General features: G+C 40.7%; 1 protein-coding gene across 1 annotated transcript in view; it reads left to right on the forward strand.

Annotated features, from left to right (window-relative positions):
* The first annotated feature begins 2,257 nt into the window (after nucleotides 1-2,257).
* The window catches only part of LOC140269239 (potassium/sodium hyperpolarization-activated cyclic nucleotide-gated channel 2-like), a 34,902-nt gene continuing 15,649 nt past the window's right edge, over nucleotides 2,258-21,510 (forward strand). Inside the window, exons 1-4 of the mRNA XM_072364263.1 lie at nucleotides 2,258-3,450; nucleotides 5,651-6,074; nucleotides 8,097-8,258; nucleotides 17,859-18,077. Coding sequence (XP_072220364.1) covers nucleotides 2,258-3,450; nucleotides 5,651-6,074; nucleotides 8,097-8,258; nucleotides 17,859-18,077 — 1,998 coding nt within the window. The remainder of the gene's footprint in view (nucleotides 3,451-5,650; nucleotides 6,075-8,096; nucleotides 8,259-17,858; nucleotides 18,078-21,510) is intronic.

The following is a 21,510-nucleotide window of genomic DNA, read 5'->3' on the forward strand; positions in this document are numbered from 1 at the left end:
AGGCTGCGCACCAGTGTTAAATTTCATGAAAATACAACTCCCAGTTATTAGATATTTGCAATGAGCCTGGAAATCTTTCTCTGTGATTAACAAGCAGGTGGTGGATGAGTCACTGCAGCGACCTGTGAGCTTCCTTATTTGAATAAACAGGAATAACAAATGAATTTTATTGCTCAAGCTCTCAAAGTTGTTAGTGCTAATAGATGAGGTGTTGCCACCCACTGTAAATATATAAAAAGCTGTTAGGCTGGTTGGAGTAGCTTATTTACACAACCCTGGCAGAACAGGGGCTCAGGTGGAGAATGGATATGAAGCCCAACAAATAATTAACAGGAAGTGCAATTTGTTATAATAATGTTGGGAAGAATGCAGATGTTACTCTGTATTTCCCTCTAACTTATTCTCAGGACATTTGTGTGTATTCTGTGCCAAACCAATAAGGTCATCACTTCATCTTTTTTATATAGGTTAACTCGCTTTATTTTGATCAATGAATACCTCTTTTTAGGATGTGGTTTCTCCACCTGTGTGTTGCAGAACATGTTTTTGAGCGTCACACCACTGCATCACCCTGTGAGAATTTAAGCTGACCCTCGGTGCCTTTGCGCAAGTTGGACTAATGAAGTGAAAGGCAGATGGCAGCGATATCGAGCAAGAACAGGGTCAGGGAGGAGAGATTAGGCCTGTGACTTTCCAGAAGAGGTGATGGAAAGCAAGTCATAAAAATATGTAGCAAAGATGTTGCAGAGCAAATTGGGCAATTGAGATGGATCATATTTTGGTATCATTTGGTATTTTATATAATACCTAGGTGTCATAAAAAGTAGGTATCACATGTTTTCTATGGTATACAGAACAGTACACATGGCCAAAATTAGACTCAACCAAAACTAGATCAAAGAAAACAGGCTAACCACTTTATCCCCACTCTGGTGATAGGACACTCGATTATCATGTCCTAGATGTGTTAACATGGGGGTCTTTGGTTATTAGCATAATTATGCATTCAGACTGTACCAGTGAAGTTCCCAATGCTCGAGCCATTGTATGAAGAACGAGACAGGTAACACTTTCTAGAAAATCAATCCAATATTTTGAAAACATAGATATAAAATAAAGTATTACATTGCTAACATCTATCAGATTTTTTTGGAAGCAGTACATGTAGCCTATGGACTAATTGCAAATTTCTTACTAAGTGTGAAATCACATAAAGAGATGAGCAGCAGAACCTAATGATACGTCCTACATTAATTCCTACATCAAATACTCATAATGAGTCTTGTATTAGTCAAGCATGACCAAAATCTATCAAATAAACGGTTACCAGCTGTTTAAGTGAAGCTGCATCTTAGTCAGGGAGAGGAATACAAGCGACATGATCTATACTCTGAATTTCAAACCTTTTAAAAAAAGCCATCACCCACTGATTACTACTCAGTGTTACTCTAACAACAGTGCACACACCATAAAACAAAAGAGCCAAAAACAAAACAAGCAGCATGGAAATACCACAACTTTTAATATATGCTTTTAAAAAAAGATTTCATGTCAAATTCTGATGAATAAGTAAATGTACCTTAAAATTTCAATATAAAAACGACAAGAAAGCCCCCAAACACCTTTAAAGAAACAGTGTTGCCTCCCTTTTATAAAGAGAAATGGACCTCTGCAGACATGTTCCTGTTTGTGCCCATTTGTCTAAACTAGAATTTGTGTCAGAGGCAGGGAAATGAAGATTCCGTGTTACACGTGCTTCATCTGTAAGGCCACTAGAGCGCGCTAAACACCCAGTGAGGTTAACGTGGATCAATGTAGATTGTCATTGTCGACACCTTTTTAAAACACATGACTTTGAATCTTCATTAAACACGTGGTAATTATACCTTTGAGATTCGTAGCCTATATGATGTAAGCGACATAACAACATGTTCGTATGGATAGAATGACTCATGGTAACCAAATTGAAGCTGGAGGTCATGGCAGTGGCCTCATTTGGGAGAGAGTTGTGTTTAGTTTAAAGTTGCTTTATTAACTAATATTTCAATAACATATGACACAATTAAGGGGTTAAATTGGTTTGATGCTTGAATGTCTTTGACACAATAACAGAGGATAAATGCAGTGGTTTGCAAATAAGTCACGTCCACCTCTCCCTCTCCTTTCCCCCCCTTTCCCTCCCCCTGTCCCTTCCCCCTCAATCTCCCCCCTCTCTCTGATTGGCTTTCTTTAAAGATAATTGGAGGCAAATTTTGATATGCCCAATGTCATGGACAGGGATGAGATCTCACCGGTGTCTGCTGCCACCATGAAAAAGAAGGCGGTGGGCAGCAGTGGATACAGCCACATCAGCTCACCCAATGCTGTCGCATCCAAATGCACAAGAAGCGAGAGCGCTCAGAACTGTCTGGAGTCCGGTTTTCCCGGCGCACCTAAGCAGCCCGGTGTGACCAGCAACGTCGTGATGGACGAGACGGAGGACGGTGAAGAGGAGTCCAAGTTTCAGCATCCGCGGTTGCGCCGAGCCGGGGGGAGCGGCAGCGGCGGAGGTGGAGGAGGAGGAGGAGGAGGAGGCGGTGGCAGTATCAGGATGAAGAACTTTACGCCAGGAGGGGGAGCCGCGTCCTCGGCTTCCAGGAGAAACTCCAACAAGGAGCCCTGCCTTACGCACACAGAGGACGTTCCTGCCGCCTCACGGCCCGCTGCTGCCTCCAGAGCAACCGAAACTCCCTGTCCGGGCGATGCTGCCCAGCGCGGCGAGACCAGTAGAGCATCTGGGGCGGAGGCGTTGTATTCTGCGGTCGCGGGAGAAGTACTAAACGCGACAGCGGGTGATGGTTGCAACGGCGTCGCTCCAATTTCAAGCATGAAATGCAACAAAAACGGAGAATGCAGGAGGGACTCGGGTACCGGGAGCCTGCGCTCAATAATCTCCAAACAGGAGAAGCAGACAGTGGGGTCGGGGAAAGCCGAGGACGGAGGGGGTGCCAAACGAGGAGCCTGTAACTCGACCACCGCCAGTATGGACGGTTCGATCACACCAGGTGGGTCCTTGACTGGGGGGCAAGGAGGAGAGAGCGCAAACCCCGGCGCCACCCCTGTGTCCAGTGGTGTCCCTGAGAAAAAGGACTCCAAGGTGTCCTTCTCCAACGCACCGAGCCGGAAAGCCTCATCCTCACTACACGGCCCAACTCAGACTCAGAACCAGCAGCCAAGGAACTCTGTCACTTTCCAGAAGCCGGAAGATGGACCGCCAATTGTGCCCGCTGAGGATGCGGAACCTCAAGGCAGCCAAGCCAGCTTCATGCAGCGGCAGTTTAGTAGTATGCTGCAGCCTGGAGTTAACAAATTCTCCTTACGCATGTATGGTAGTCAAAAAGCAGTGGAAAGGGAACAAGAGAGGGTAAAATCAGCTGGAAATTGGATTATACACCCTTATAGCGATTTCAGGTAAGGCATGGGGCTGCCATTGATTGCACGGTAGAAAACATGAGAGGCCGTTAGGGTCCCCATTGTCACCTACAAGTTACTTTAGAAGAATCACTCTGACTATGGAAACACATGCATTGTTAATTTCCAAGGCTACTATAGCGGCTGTTTTTTTCCTAAAATCCCACATGATTAAATCTGCACAGAACTGAAATGATGCATTAAAATGGGCTGCCATGACCACCCCTCCCTAAAACAACCTGTTGTCAGGCAAATGGACTTCAGTCAAGAGTGTCCTTTCAAGGTTGTAAACAAATCCTGCTCCCGTCGGAACAGTAGCATGTCTGGGGCGCTCAACAAGACAGGCCTGTTATCACATCTCGTCTTTTCGTTGCGTGACGCTCACATTTATCAAAGAGGGCAGTGCGGCGAAGCGATAATGCTTAATTTCAAATGCAATGTTTTCAAATAATCTGGTTGTTGTAGTGTTTGTTCTGCGACGAGAGCCGCGCTATTGGGATATAGGCTATGTGTGTGTGTGTGTGTGTGTCGGTGTGTGTGTGTATCCGATGCACTCAGTAATGGAATGTCACCTTGAGCCAAGTGTGCGAAAACCTCAAGCATGCTCACTGGAGACATACCCGCCTGTAGGACTCTTCGGATCTTGCATTTTATCAACGGACGCGCTCTGTCTGACACGGCTTAAAAGCAGATAACCCAGTTGGACATAAAGCAGCTATTTTGCCAATCAAATATTTAGGGAAACCCACGAGCCAGGAGCGCTCCTCGTGACTAACGCTTGCCTGTAAGCCTTTTATTTAGCACGTATCAGTCACTGAGTTGTATTTGGGTTTTAAAACCGGTTGGTTTCAGCACCATCGGGAGTGGACAGTTCCCTTTTCTTTGGAGTCGCCTCATTTTCAGCGTTACCTTTAACCCCCCCCCCCCCCCCCCCCTTTTTTTTTTCTCAGCGCCATTCATGTTTGGCCCACTGATCTCACATAAATCACTTTCAGCAAACCACTAAATGCTAAACTTGAGACACAGCTTCAACGACAGGACACTTAAGAGAACCTTACTTGCCACATAAACTCCCACACGAGAATAAGCTGTTGGTGGCCTAAACCGAATATTATCCTTATCAATGCACCGTTAATGCAGCAAGGTTGTTCAATCATTATCATCGCGTTGGTTATTGTTGTTGCCGTGTAGCGGAGGAGTCAGAGTTTGTTGCGTAAGTCGCAGTGTAATGACTCAGCGCCGCACCTGTCCTGCAGAGCTTCCTCCGACGACTCAAACCTCAGTAATTTTACCTTCCATCCCAACCACAGTCACATTAGTGTCAGCAAGCAGTGAGACACTCGTCTTTCTGCCAACCATGTTTACTCTAATATGTTGAGCGCCCCAAATGAAACCTTTTAGATGAACCTCACGGCTTTGTCAAGTAGCTGACTATAATAGTACTCATATGCTCTATTTGCTATTATCATTTTTGTACTTTGAACAGCGTTTTCTATCCCACTGTCCCACCTAGATCCCAAATTAATCCAAACAAATTTGTATTGTTTGAGTTTTTAACTTCAGCTTGAAACCAAGCAACATTTTCAGGGAAGTGTAACGTTGTTTGTACTTCTTTTTATTGGTTGTTTTGAGATACAGCAAAAAAAAAGACATTTATTAATGCATAATTTATAAAAACATACAGTGCAGTGGGATTGGTGGGGCCCTGAACAATTAGTATAATAAATGTCAGACACATAAAAGGTTAAAGAAGACTGAAAGTTACTTTCCTTCATGGACCAGCAATTTAAAATCAGACAGAGAAAATGTAGTCCAGACAAAGAACTGGAAAAGGAGCCATGCTTTCTTTTTTACTCTGAGGTATACCAACATGAGCATTATTAGATTAATTTGCCTGCCTTATGAAATTGATTTAGAGATCTCTTATAAACACTAATTATAATACATGTTGATTTTCAACAGCTTATCTTTTTCTCATTAATCTCTGCATGTTGAGACAGGGAAATTGGAACTCCTGCACTTTAGATGCACTTTTGCATCTTGAATTAGAATGTCTCTTGTGCCTATCGACTTTCCACAATAACTTTCTAAGCCTATCTGACTCTGTTTCTTGTATTTGTTCCCTTCTCCCTCTTTTACCCTCTTGTACACCACCCACATCCATTTATACACACTACCACGCTCACACCACAACTTCTAGGTTCTACTGGGATTTTACAATGCTGCTGTTTATGGTGGGCAACCTGATCATCATCCCCGTGGGCATCACCTTCTTTAAGGAGGAGACCACTACGCCCTGGATCATCTTCAATGTAGTCTCTGATACCTTCTTCCTCATGGACCTGGTGCTCAACTTTCGCACTGGAATCATAATTGAGGACAACTCAGACATCATTTTGGACCCTAAAACTATAAAGAAAAAGTACTTAAAAACTTGGTTCATTGTAGACTTTATCTCATCCATCCCAGTGGATTATATATTCCTCATAGTGGAGAAAGGGATCGACTCTGAGGTGTACAAGACTGCTCGGGCACTGAGGATCGTTCGCTTTACTAAGATTCTAAGTCTTCTGAGGTTGTTGAGGCTCTCCAGATTAATACGTTACATTCACCAGTGGGAAGAGGTAAGATCACACATTTTGTGGACATGTCTGGCCAATTACATAATTGTATTTACTAATAATGATAAAACTCAGAAGACACAGAAAGGCACATCCAATCTAGTTAGCGATAAAAGGTCACCGGCTTGCCTCCAATATGTTGGAATTGGCTCATGACCAAAGCAACAATCTGCCTCTCTGTCTGCTCCAAGTGGCCTGCTCTCCTTCACCTGGAGGCTCAGTATTGATGTTCTCACCTGCCACCTGGAGAGAAACAAACATTATAATGTCAGCATGACATGTGAGCATTAACAAACTTTGCATTCTAATTACTGCTATTGTAACACAACCACCTCCCTCCTCTGTCTGACCTGACAGTCCCACAGGTGGTATCAGGCAGTCTAACAAGCAGCCTATCATCAGTGCAAACATATTTAATCAATTAAAGCACCAGAGGAGGAGCAGGTGAGATGGAGGATACTGATAATATGCAGCATTAGGGGGCAATTGACTATGATTATACAATATGTGTCTGTAATTGATTATGAGCTGCTGGAGAGCATGGGTGACCATGTGAAACACATGGAAAGAAACTAAGCTGATGTAATATCATTCATGTAGGATTTTGATGCTTCTATCACACTGAAGGCATGATTCAATTTTCAGCTTGAATAGTAAAAAAAAAAAATCAAGGATGGGTGCTGTTGCTGGGTAGATGCCTTTGCCCTCCTTGCCACCTCATAATTTATTTTCTATGTGAGGGACGATTTTGCATATCTTCTCAGACTATGTCCTCAGTCAAAGAACAACCCGGGACACAAGAAGTCCAGTGATGCCATGAGATCACTCGACTTTTCACTTATGCTGATATTGGCAGCCTGGTGTTGGCATTTTGCAGCAGTGAACAGCGCAGTGGGGCTCGGCTGCTCACTTGACCTTTGGATAATTGGATTTCTGAAGATATGATGTGATATGCACACATACACACAGTGATGCATGATGGGAAGTGATACTTGGCATGCATGGAGAATGAGGGTGGAGAAGATGAAGAGTAAGACACTGGCATGTGGTGGAATTGCCCACTTCAAATGCTTGCTTCTTCAACGTTGTCTGTCATAGTGAGCTGTTTTCATTGTTAGAGCTGTCCATGGTGCTGAACATCCTCAGCAACCAGAACAACACAACTGCGTACAGTATACTTTCTCTCATCCATCCTCTGTGAAAAATTATGATAATATGCTCTATTTTGCTAGTTAATGACTGATAGAAACTGACAGTGAAAACCCCATAAAGGTTAAAGTTGCATTTAGAAAGATCAGCGTGTGTGATTCATGTCCAGTCTCATTCCTCATCACTCCCATAGCAGAGTATCACTTCTCCCTCTGCAGCACTGAGTAAGTAGTGACCCACTTCTTGAACTTCATAGTAGACATCAGACCTTCATATGTGTTCCACTGTGAAATACTCTGTTATTTGCAGACGTCTACACCTTTCATAGATAATTAGAATTTTAGCTATCATGTTAAGCAGCATTACAGTGAGGTTTTCTCAGGTCAGTCAGGTGATAGATGATTGGCCTAAGTGACTGTCCAGCGACTGAGAATGATTGATGTGTGAGACGACACAGACTATCAGTTGTTCAAGATCATGATGGTCCCTGTCCATCACGTGTGTGTGTGTGTGAATTTGTGTATGTCAGGACATCCGTTTGTGTTGTTAGTGTATCTTTGTGCCTGCAGGCTTGCGTGAGTGTAACATGTTTATGACTGGACCCTATCTGTGTTGGAGCCTCTGACTGATGTCATGTATCTCTGTGTAAAAAATGTCTTGCCTGCTCCTGCTGAGTTTGATTTGGGACTGATGGGACGTTGCTTCCCCTGCTCATTAATCAAACCTTGTGTAATCTAGAGAAGCTGAGTGTGATGCCAGTTCATCTACCCAGTTATGCACTCTACGTCTTTAGTCTTTATGAAAGGCATACTCACAATCTTCTCCATGTGTCAGCTCAGTTTTAACTCTTCTTCCTGTTTCATGGTCTCAATCAAGATCTTCCACATGACCTATGACCTGGCCAGTGCAGTGATGCGGATCATTAACCTGATTGCTATGATGTTGCTGCTGTGTCACTGGGATGGCTGCCTACAGTTCCTGGTTCCCATGCTGCAGGACTTCCCCTCAGACTGCTGGGTGTCCCTTAACAAGATGGAGGTATGTTTGAGGAATCAGTTCTTTGTATAATAAAGTGTGCAAACAAACATGTGACAAATAAAAGTCAAAATTCTTCTTCTTCTTCAAGTCCTTATGTGAGAGGTGCTCCATGAAACATGGTGAGCCACCACTTGCCACTAGATCAACTGAAAGGTTGTGCAATTCTACTGGAGGGATGGTACATCAATCCTCCAAAGGATATTGCCTCTTTTGACATTTTGATGAGGTTGGTTGAGAGAGCTATTCAAAATAATCATCTAAAATCTCCCATAGCTGTTCAACTGCGTTGAGATCTAGTCTCTCTGAAGGCCATAACAAATGATTCACATCATTTTCAGAATCACAGCCATTCAGTGATTCCCTATGCCCTAAAGACAGAGGCGCTGTCATCTTGAAAGAGACCATTTGCATCGAATTGTAGATGTTTTACTCCAGAATAAAGGCAATTACTCAGAACAACTTTGTATTTTTACATTGACCGTGGCTCTTTAAGGACACAAGTTGACCCAAATTATGCCAGCAAAATGCCCTTATAAGAATCAAATGTTCAATCCCATTCCAATCTCTTGAGATGCTTTTCATTATGCAAACATGTTGTCCTCATTTGTATCTTTTCTTTGCATTTACTGTTCTCCCATTAAAGATGTGATGATTTAAATCAAGCAGAGAGTTGACAAAGCAACCAAATGCTAAATCTTGGGTTCCAATGAGTCAGTATACTAGATGAAAACCATAGTATCAGATGTGTGAAATTTCTTTTCACTGTTAGAAATGAACCATTGTCTGAAGGTGGATCCATGTTCTGCATACCTAGGACTGCAGCTTCTGGTCACTGTGTTCTCAGGAGTGAAACTGTAACCGCACTCATGCACTCTGCACTCTGCACTTATCCAATAAAAGCCTTGTTACAGTGACCGGACGTTTTCAGTCCCAGATATAGCAGAACACTTCTTCCTGAACATAGTTTGTGAAGAGCATGTTTCTAAAGTGAACAAGGATTGGCATCCAGACACTCAGGTGGCATTAGTACATAGTGCCACCTGCTGAAAGATTTTGGCATTGGATACAGAGTACGTTTCCTCATCGTGAGCTAGTTGTAATTGAAACAACCTCCATCATGCATAAGGAAGAATGACTTCATAGTCATTGGAGGAGAGGGGACGCGAGGAAGCATAAGTAAGCCCATAGAAAAAGCACCCATGGTGTACAATACATGCACTTGCTCTCTTGCTGTGAAAAAAAGTGAGGGATGACTCATCTGACCTTATCACTTTTTTCACATCTCCATAGATCAGTGTTTGTGGTTCTTGCACCACTGAACTCTCAAATGTGCATTCAGCTTCACAATGAGGATTTACGCACTGCTTCTTTACAATTATTTCCTTCTTTATGTGATTGCTGATGGTGTGTCCTTGCTCACGAGTCTAATCTTATTTGTGGAAGAGTTCCTCTTCTGTTTTTTTTTTTTTTTTGGTAAAACATTTCACCAATGTACCACACATGCATTACTGTCCTTAAATGTGAGCCACTGAACACTTCTCTGACTCCCTACACTGATGTCTCCTCCATAAATACAAATGCAGTTCAGCTACTGTTATTATTGAAACTCTGGCCAGTTCAACAGTCTTTCTGACTGAAGCTCCTCCCATCCAAACAATGACCCTTCTTTCAGTGCACTATTTCAGACTTTTTCTTTTTGCTATTTTGATACACAATCAGAATCATCTTGGTCTTCTTAACATTTTTACACATGCCATCAAGACTGACAGGATATTAATTTCTTAATGGTATAACATGATGCACTTGTGTGGAAGCGTTAGATTTAGCTGCATTTCTGAAATGATTCAGTCAGGTTCTCCATTAATTTGTCTCCTGTCTGTATCACCTCAAAACTGGATTTGAATCTGGATTTGAGAGTTGACTGTAAAAGTGCTAACTGCATTGATTGAATCATCGTGGCATTAACAGAAAATAATTGCTAAATGTTGGTCCACAGTAATCACGATAAACTCTTTTTCTTTTTACCACAATAGAAATCCTGATGAATGAATGAGGTTGTTTGAAGAAGAAAATACTCAGATTATGAGATTAATTATTCATTATTTTTCAATTCTAAAGGGGGACTTCACCAATTTTACAAATCAGATTCTGTTTATAGATCCTTGTGTGTATGAAAAAGATAGTTATAAAAGGTCTTTTGTTACTACAGAGGAAGCTGTACGAACTCTGATAAATGTCAAGTGATGCCACTTGAAGTTACCAGATATTGGCTGCCTGCTCCTCCGCTCTGCTTGAGTCTAACAGCTCAATGCCAGCATAACACACATTAATCTCCAAACAAATTGTTGTTTGCAGTTTCAGTAATATAGACTAAAGGGAAAACTTTTAATATTCTCCATTGTAAACTTTACAATGTTGTATCGTAGGAGTATTCTTATTAGTGTAAGCCGTTATGAATAAGTGACTTGATAACAGAAAACATGACAGATAGAAACTGTGGCCGTGTACTGGTACAGAGCACTGTACTATTCAGTGCAATATTTCAGATATGCTTTTACTGAAGCATTTCTCTCAAACTGAGCAAGAAAATCACTCTAATACCCATCCTCTGCTGCAGTTTTCAGCCTTTGTACCAGACAGAAAACATTCACAGGTTACTATTGAAGAAGCAGTGGGAAAAAAAGAGATTTAAGCACACCTCTAGATCCTCCTGTGCCTCCTCTTCAGCACAGTGGGATGATGACAGAAAAGATAAAAGGGGGAAACAGAGAGATGGGGGGAATATGACCAGGCAGCTGGGCTCTTTGTTGCCATGTCTCTCTCAGAGAGATAAAAGCTGGTTGTTTATAGGTTTGTCTGTGAGCCCAGCCTTTTACTAAGCAAGGGAAAAGCACACCAACTAAAAACACAAGGCAGAAGTCCAAATTGGGTTTTAAACAGATTGGTTCCTGCCCTCAGACATTGTCTGGTTCGGGCATGACTCCTTGTAAATTTCAGATTTGAAGTATTTTTGGATGAGACCACTGATTTATGTGGTTGTACAAAAGTAATTTTGGTCAAGACCTTTTCTATTTGTCATGTTGGTGAGAAGAAAGGGATTGATTTGAGTTTGATGTGCCAGACTGTTACATACTTTAGTTTGATTGTTGATTGTTTTTAGTGGACAATTTACTCGAGTTTGCAGATTTTCCAGAGAGCAGGGCAACCGCATAGCTAATGTGACACAATATTGCTGAATCCAAGTGAATTTAATAAGAACGAGTCTACAAAAACTTTGTTTGATTGTTGATTGATTTCACATCAGCAGTTATTTCAGTATAATTATTTTTTGTAGATTTACCAGGGATCACAGAATTGATAAATTGGAGCCCCTCTGGGTGTAATGTCTATTATGTTATTATATTATGGAGAAACTGACTCAGACCACAGGAGTTTGTGACAGTGGCTTCTAAAGTAACATGATAAGTGACTTGGATGGTCCGATTCCGCCCTCCTGCTGGTCACAGCAAGAGCCTACTCAAACTGGGCGAAATTCACCCAGACCCAATTAGATTAGCTTTTAAAACCTGGAAAGCAGTCATGGCAATGACACCTCTAAAATTATTAAAGACAACATTTTAAGTTTATATAACCTTAACCAGATATGCATATATATGAAGATTATGATAAGTGGAGGCATGCCCATTGTACCCTGAGGCTACCTCAAAACCTCTATCAAAAGTCTTTAAAAACTTTAAAAATCATGCTTTAACTGCATTATTCAACTATCCTTCATTGAAAAACACATACAGCTCTCACAGTAACAGCACATTTAAAGATTCGTCAACTTAGGGAGAAAATATCAACAGATGATTAAAATCCATCCATCCATCCATTTTCTATACCTGCTTAATCCAATTTAGGGTTGTGGGAGGGCTGGAGCCTATCCCAGCTGTCATTGGACATCCTGGACAGGTTGCCAGTCCATCACAGGGCCACACAGAGACAAGCGAGACACAACCATGCACGATCACAATTTAGAATCACCAATTAACCTGACATGCATGTTTTTGGACAGTGGGAGGAACCCGCATTACCCGGAGAGAACCCACGCATACACAGGGAGAACATGCAAACGATTAAAATATATGATTAAAATAGATTTTAGTAGTAGCTTCTCATATGAATTTACTGAAATGCCAGAGTCTAAGAATGTAAAATGCAACAACAGCTTCAACTAAAGTTTAATATTTATGTTATATAAATGGTGCACAAAATGCAACCATTTGCTGTGTGAGTTTGAAGTCCAGGATGATGAATTTTGTGGCTGACAGGTCACTGACTCCTCTAGCGCTCTCCTCACTGGAAAATCAAAGACAGTCAGCCTCCAGAGAGCCGTCACTCTTGAATGAAAGGGCCACTCTGGCACGGTACAGCCTGTATACAGCCACCTGAGACCACCCCCCTATTGAGTGGCTGACAACTTGTAACATTAGCCATTGTGTTGCGGCCAGGCCATCCATCAAGCACCCTACAGTGGCTCTGGAGGTGTGGGTCCCACAGGCAGAACCCGTGGAGGATGTTGAGAACACTCTAACTCTGAATGACATCCACCAACACGTAATTGGATTCTGTCAAACTTATTACCTCGGGGAACATGGGTTGTTTTAGCAGTGTACCCAAACTTCCATCCTTATGTATAATTTTGCTTACATCTAGAATCTGCTTTACACAGCCTTATCAGCCCCAAAGTTAATTTCCATGATGGAGTGCTGAGAGAGCCTTGCTGCATTACAGAGGCAACATGGTAATAATAGTGATGGCAGTGCTAACTGACAGACACAGGGTGTTTAGACTCAACAGTGTAATTACAACTGTGTGTGCACCCATCCCTTTCTGTATCCACATTACAGAGATGTCTCTTTCCCATTATTCCCCCGCTGCCATCAGCAGGAGGGGTCTTTGCACCACAGTGGTCTGCTTGCATGGAAAAGATAAGCCAGTAATCACTATGTCTATGGTGTTAGATAACTTTATTTACTCACAGTAATTAGTTTGACCACACAGTATTACAGGTCTGCTGTAGGACATTGCAGATTTGATTTATCATACTTGCTGGGCCAGAAACAGCCTACATACTTGTGAAGAGAAAGCTGCTGTCTGAGCCCTGCAAATGTTCCTGGGTGAGGAGAGACTGTGAGGAGATGTGATCATGTGTGTCCCATGAGAACTCAGATGTTTTTGTTCTGGAAAAATGTTAAAAAGCTGAATGCTTTGATATCCTACGGAAAAAAGGGGCTGTAGGGAACTTTAACATTACTCAGACAATAAGTGACAGCTGCTTTGTCACATATGGTCACAGTAAAAGGACCTGTAAAGACATGCTGACTGTAACAGTTTCCTGATCACACAGAATATTATATCTAATTCAGTGATGCTTCATCATCACATCATCTAAAAAGAACATTGTCTCAGATATCACAATATGATACAAAGCTAATTTTATGGGATATCTTCCTGGCAGTGTGTTGAAAAAACATGTGAAGATGTTATTCTCACCATCATCCAAAATCTATTTTAAGCAGAGTGAAGACTACTTATTCCTGGTCTTCTTTTCTATGACGTCTTTTGTTGGTCTGTAGAATCTTTGACACATCTGAAAAAATAATAAAGATGTTGATGAAGACACTTTATTAAGCAACCTCCTTAATTTAGCAATTTATTCGAATTGGATTATGTCTGTATAGTGCAGTCAACATAAAACACAATGTATAACAAAATTCAGTGTTCTATTTTGTAAATATCCCTTTTAATATAACCTGGGAGAGCTGGTGTTTAGGAACAAATGTGTAACTCTTTATGGCACACATTACCAACTATAGTCTGTGGTTTTTACCTACTCCCAAAAACCGCTGCTAACCACATTAAAGCTAGTCACCACAGTGATGTAAAAGTGACTCGGATTCTGAATCTGTCACAGAAATACCAACTCTCACATAACTGCATGGCACACCAGACCAGGCAGCTATAATGCTGTGCGTGTCCAGTGTGTGTTGTTCACACACTCTGAGGTAGACGAGCAGAAAGAAGGCACGAGCAGAGCTGGCTGCTCAGATAAGTCTTTGTTAACTGAATTGGTGGGTGTGTGACCTTGCCAGGACAGAAGCTTGGTTACGTACATCCATTATCTTTTTATATTTGTTCAGTTTATCAGCATGCTGTTTCGTATGAGTGACTCTACTTTCCCTTGTCTGCTTCAGACCTCTTTGTCATTCATTCCATTCCTGCACTGATCACTCCTGTAAATCGTCTTTTGCATCTCTGCTCTTTTTCTCAGATTCAGCAGTGGTGGTGTGATTGGAAAACATCCAACTAACATTTCTTTATGCACAACTAACAACTATTGTATTGGTTATCATGAAAGTTATCATCCTTTATCAGTATTTAACTTAACAAGGTTGTACACCTTTACATGTACGAGAGGGCATATCTTGAGTGAAATAAACTATTAACACTACAGATGAACATTTTTCATCACTGCCTCAGAACTGCAGAGCAGCAACAAAAGTCTCAAAAACATGATGTAACAAACCAACTGAACCCAACATGTCAGCTTGCATAGTTGTATCTGGAACAAGGTTAATCTATCGTTAGCAACACATTATTAGCTGTTTGATAAAGTAGTTACTACTTTGTTTCTATTGTTGTGGGGGGAATTATATGAAGTGTATTTCCATTCTGCACAATTTGTTGTTCTTCTTCAGATTTAGTTTCAGCTTTAAATGTATATGGTTTAATCCTCCTATTGACTTACCGTAAACATGGAGTAATGTTACAATGTTAAGGCAGAATAAAAGGTGAGCAGCTGGCGGGGATAAAGGCTGGAATAAATTTGCATATTCATAGATCCATGCATAGATTATGTCTAGGTATAGAGTTTGTGTACAACAAAGCCATTTTAGGACATGGATAGTTTATAGATTATCTAGAAAATAGATATAAACGTAAGGGAAAAAAACCCTTGCAAATATGTCATTTTTAAAAAAGTTATAATCAATGACTCAAGAGGACATTTAAATTACACACAGACATTCATGGTTCCCAGGGGGTGTATCCCAAGGATTTTTGTCATTCTTTTAGTTTTCCTCTAACCCTAATGGCAGCTTGAAATTTGTGATTGAGAACTGAATATCTTGAAGACTAATTGATGAGTTCCCATATAAGCCATTAACATAAGATGCAATTTGTCCTACTTAACAGCAACGTTCTATTTGACAGATAAATTTAGCATTTCTGTATGGATCCATGCAGAGAAATGTTACAGCAGGGCATAGAAAGATGGACTTTAAGATGATACAAGATAAATGTAAAGCTGTAAATGTAATATAAATATGAATATAAATGTGCTACCTGTCTGGTTCAAACAGGCTCTCAGCTAGTAGAAATGTTGGTTATCAACAGAGAAAAGGCTAGTTACGAAACTAAACTGAAATCTCTGAGAACGGTTGAGATTAAGGAAGACATTGAGTCTCTGCCGCTCTCTTTCCTGTGCTATTTCAGAATCAAAGTGCTCATTATTCATCTATTATTCAATCTGTTTCACTCCACTGTTTTTCTATCTGTTTTCACATGCACTACTTAGTCTCAGCCCACTTGGTGGAGCTACATTTGTTTTGGGAGACTTCGTTTTTCTCCACTCATATGTAGAGGCTCTTTAATGGCCCTGTTATGTTGGCTTACTTGCATGATAGTAGACCTTTGTGCAGAAGACACATGCTTCTCTGTCGGACCTGTGATTCTTTCATTTCATCTCTACCACTTTACCATTTTGATTATTAATCCCTCTGTCATAGCTCTGACTATAAACACCAAGGAGAAATCACCAGATTCCTTTCTCAAGTTTCCAGATTAAGGGATGACATCTACAAATCTCTTGTATCATCCTTTCAAATCTTTATTATTTCCAGATTTACTTGTTTAAATGTTCCCAAATACTTATTTTTAGTTTGAATTTTTGGACATGTGTATAAGGGACAAAAATTTGGGCCTGGACTTCTGTTTTTGGGTTGTTGCCCAAATAATATTGACCAGTCCCTTGGAAACAGATCGAGTGTATGCATGTAAAAAGCTGGAGCAGAAGATGTGGGACACATTGGCAAAAGTACAATCTCAAAATAATTTTTTTTGGCTTTGTTTGTATGTGTCTGCATTAAAATGAATGACTTGCACACAGAACAAGGTATTCTGGATGTGTGTTGGTTTCACAGGAAGCCCCAAAACATTGACTTTTACCCTCATCTGCTAAAACAGCAGATAACATTTAATTAAATCTTCATATGATCCAACATGTCACCAATAATCAAAGAATAGATACATGACCCCTGTTTAAAGAATGGTAATAAAGTACAACTTAAACGTAACATCCTAAATGTACACTTATGCTTCAATATCAATAATGTAATGACTTTATGTATGGTAACATATCACAGGGTCTTAATCAGCACTTGTTAGCGCTCCTTATAGTTCTCATAGTTACTCTTCTCACAGTCCTTTACTAATCAGAATACTTTTTCTGCAATTGATTGTTGTTAGAATTTCAATATTTTATCATTTTCCTGTGAAGACCATGTGTCTGATATACAGCACTTGACAAAGCATGGTATTATCAGAAAGTTCGCATCCACAAAGTTGACTACAGAATTTTTTCTTTGGAACTGTGTAGCCTCTAAAGTGGGATTCATTTCATGATTTGAAATAAGTATGTATGTTTCAAGATGTTATAGAACTGACACATTAATAAACTGCAGCGATGTAGATAAAATAAATGTTGATTTGCTTCACAATCAGCCTGTGACCTCTGTGTAACCTTATATAAATTTTAGTGAGGTGTGCATGTAAATGTTTCATTTTTCTATTCTATTAATTTTTGCTCAACTAGGCTTTAAGGAGATTTCAGAAAGCTATTTCTAACTTTAACTTCAGCTACACAGGCAGACAACAGGTTTCTCTTTTTAAAACATGCAAGCAAATAAGTAGTAAATTATAACATCTGTTTAATTTCTGAAACTCTCTGTTGGGCTTTTCAGTCGTCATGCATCTTGTATTTTTTGGTACAGAACTACAGTGGGATGACACTGACCTTTTTACTTACATTTAGTAAAGTATACTTTGTTCCTCACATGCTCTCACTGTCCTCAAACAAGGTCATTGATTCCTCTTTGTAAGTTACATAGACAGGTCTTTCCCCTCATGTGTCTCCAATGAAGCAGTTTGTCGGTGCCTCTAGAAGATTTCTACTCATTCAGCTGTGAAAGGGCATAGTTAATGACCTCTCACTATCATTTCTCTCTGAGGAAATCATTTCTAAACCATCTCTACCTCACTGATTGGGCCTCAAAGGATTCCCCAATGTTGTTTCCACTTCCTCCCCCTTTCCTCCTAATGCGACAGGGTCCCTCGAGTTCTTATTTGTTTGAGTGTTATTTTATGACCCCACTGTCCCAAAAAACTTTATTCTAGTTGCTTACTCTCTGCCACCACTCTTCTCTGATGCTTGTCTTTTTATATATAAAAACTGATGTCTTTAACTGATTGTTTATTCCCCTTCTTCTCTTTCAACAGAATGATACCTGGTCAGAGCTGTACTCCTTTGCTGTTTTCAAGGCAATGAGCCACATGCTGTGCATCGGTTATGGCAGACAAGCCCCGGAGAGTCTTTCAGATATCTGGCTGACTATGCTGAGTATGATTGTGGGAGCTACCTGCTATGCTGTTTTTATTGGCCATGCGACAGCTCTGATCCAGTCCCTGGACTCCTCCAGACGGCAGTATCAAGAAAAGGTGAGGAAACAACCCCGTCCCCTGTTGTCAATGCTTTCTGTTTACTGTTTGCTAATAATAACACTTATGATCCAGTGTCCCCTCTGATATCCCTTTTAAAGCAGAGGTTTGACATTTGGGAAATGCGCTTATTTACTTAGCAGCCAAGAAATAGATGGGAAGATTAGATATGGTAAAGATCGAGCTATCTCGTGTTTTTTTTTTAAAAAGGCAAACGCTCTCTAACACTTCTCAACCTTTCATTGATTTACTCAAAAAGGGTAGACCTTTTCATCCCAAAGACCTTTATCAAGACATATCAACAGTAAAGTGACACAGTGCTTAGATACAACTCCAATACTGTCTTAAGGATTTGTCAGTGACTCATTCAAAGCCAAAAGTATACCACATCTTTACATTTTCTTTTGCCAAAATAGGGAAAAAAGCCAACATATTATCAGAGATGAAACACATACCTGGTAGCTCAATATAAAAACTGGACACAATGGAAGAAAGCGCACATGACTTTGTTCAAAGGTTACTAAATTAATCATTTCATCAACTCCTAATTTACACATCAGAGCTATTGTTTGATGTGAAAAAACACAAAAAACTGAAGTGTAAAAATGACAAACTGGTGATTTATTGGTGATTCTGTGCTGCACCATATCTTGGACAAGAGCAATAAGTTGTTGGGGTTTGCACGGGCTGTCAAGCAACCAAACCCAATAAATTAGTGGTCAGGATTCTATCATTTGACACCACAATTTTCACAGATGAAACAAACAAACTACAACAGATTCATATTTAGTGCTGACTTTTGTTATTAGAGAGTTTTGTGTTCTGCTCCAATCATTAGTTGTAAAATAAGAAACTGGAAGTACTGACCGTGACATTCATGGTTTACAAGTGTTCCCAAGGATTAGCTCCATCTGATTTTAGATTTAAATCTTTTGAATAATGAGCTGGATGAAATTACTTTCTTTATTAGCGAAGCTTGCTGAATGAGAGCGGCATCAGACTGATATGATATCCTATGAATGCCAGTCTAGAAAGATGCTGACACTGTATGTAAAAGTCTCAATGCCTGGTATTCATCAGTGAGAAATTTTGTCTTTTTTTTTTTCAGTTCAGTATTTCACTACTGTTCCTCTCCTCAAACTCAATTAGATATTGTTGAATCGGAAAAATGAAATAGTCGCAAACAGCTTCAATTTTGATGTGATTCACACAGCTCGGCAATTTGCAATTATTTACTGGCCACCTGGCTGCTGACCACAATTTATTAATCTGCCAAACCCAAAATTTACCCATATTTGGCTTGTAGCAGGTGTTGATTTTGGACCCTGCACGCTGCTGTTTGCCTTTACACTGTTCTAATTTGACATCTTAAGATACTTGCGGCTGATTAAATGTTTTAATCTAGCCCCATTTATTTGTTCTTTGACAATTCAGAATTTTCATTTAATGAATATAAATGATGGAAAGTAATAAGCTGTGATGCAACATCACATGGTAACGTCTTTTGACCCCAGAAGAATATGTTTAGACTATGACCTTAAAGTCACTCTAATACTTTAAAACACTCATTTATATATATTGCGTTGTGGTAGTATTTTTTGTGGGCAATTGTTTGTCTCTTGAAACAAAGATGGGGATCAGAGCAGTGCCTATCAGAGCTGCGGCAGAGGTCTGTGGTGTTAGCTGCTCAGCCACTCTGTTTCCAAGCAGAGTCTTGCTGGCTGGGGAGCAGGGGGAGTGCTGCTGGCTGTCAGCAGCCAATAAGACACTGCGGGTGTGTTCGGCCAGGTAGAGCCACGTTGCCAGGGGCTGGGCATATGTGTGGGCCGGTGTGTGAGCGTGCGTGCGATATGATGTCCCCTAGGGCAGCAATAGAATTGATGAGGCAGCAGACCAGCGTGTCCTGCCAATGTCATCCTGAAGGTGACGTAAGCAACAATGGCTGCCTTTTCCTCTGTCTCTTTCCGATAACTCACTCACTGGTTCTCACTCCACCTGCACTCCCTATCTTTAACCATCCCCATTTGACATGATGTCATCCCCCATTTTCTTCACCTCCACCTTCTCAGTATCTCCAGCTGTTTTTTTGTGTTTTATCGCCTTTTCAATCTCGCTCTCTTCTCACCTCCTGATCTAAATTTCTCTCGTTTTCCCTCTCTTTTGGGCTCTCTATCCTTCCTGGTGGTAGTGTCCTTGAAAGGTGCAGCGATACTGCAACCCGGCTGCTACAGGGAGCAAAACGAGGGGGAGGGGAAACCTGTGGGAGACAGAGCCCTGGATGTTTGAACGCTGTGTATTTCAAATGAGAGTTTAGTGTTTTTCTCAGTTTTTTGTCTGGCTATCATTGAGCGGAGCTCCTGCAGTATACAGTAAATAATGACTAACAAATGATTTAGAGGACAACAATTTAGCACGAAGGGTGCTAACTAGTCTTGTTTTCAGTGTTTGTCCTGGATTATGAGAGTTAAAAGGAAAGAAAGAAGCCTATTGTCTTTTATCTCCCACTGGTGGTTGCTTTAATGGGTAATCTGTCCCAGAGAGGAACAGTTACTCGCCCTTTTTTCATTTTTCTAGGGCTATTGTTTGAGAGTTTTAAGTTCTGGTGTCAGGTTCAAATATCTTGTGACATTCTATAGTCTGAGAACTGACAATAAACTGAAGCCTGAAATATTTAAGAGATGTGATGAGTTGTACAAGCGTGTTTTAATCCCCAGACGGCCTGTGTTTTTATTCAGTTCAAGGATAAACTGAGAACTAAGCAACATACATGCACTGACATGAGAAATATGTTCACAATCCTTTATGTGTATTCTCATACATTCAAACATCTTTTAATGTGACCTCCTCTCATTGCAGAATATGTACTTTTTCTGCTGAGGCCTGTAAAGTGCATTTCCCCAGAGCTCTTTTTCTGGCCAGTTGTCAGATTTTCTTTTCATTTGAGGATTAGTATTACAGCAAAAGATGTGTGAATTACACAAAATAAAAAAATATAAACTGCAGAGAGCAGAAAAGTGCCAGGCATGTCACTGAGGCTGATGCTGCTGGGTGGATTTGCCATGCCTCCAGATAGGACTGCAAGTGACATTTCTATCTTTTGGAGGGTGTTAGCAAAACAGAGCTGCTGGCAGTCTGCTACAGTTCCAGTGTGGATGGAGCTAGCATTGTGTGGAGGTTTCCATTTCAGTCCAGAAGCAATGTCAGGTTGAATTTAGAGAAAAACATGGCAACAAGGCTTTGGTACAGGGACCCATGTGTAATTTATACATACTAGCAGTGACTCATAACAAAGGGCAGGCAAACCTACAAAGAAGGAAGCAGACTGACATTATGCAAATTCAAAGTAAATGAAGTAAAGTAAATATTGCAAATGTAAAGCAGAACAAGTAAATTGCAAGTATTTGAATTATTAACATTCCTTGAACCCAGTCGG

This window comes from Leuresthes tenuis, unplaced genomic scaffold (assembly GCF_036924035.1).
Source record: "Leuresthes tenuis unplaced genomic scaffold, fLeuTen1.0.hap1 SCAF_14, whole genome shotgun sequence".
Classification (NCBI taxonomy): domain Eukaryota; kingdom Metazoa; phylum Chordata; class Actinopteri; order Atheriniformes; family Atherinopsidae; genus Leuresthes; species Leuresthes tenuis.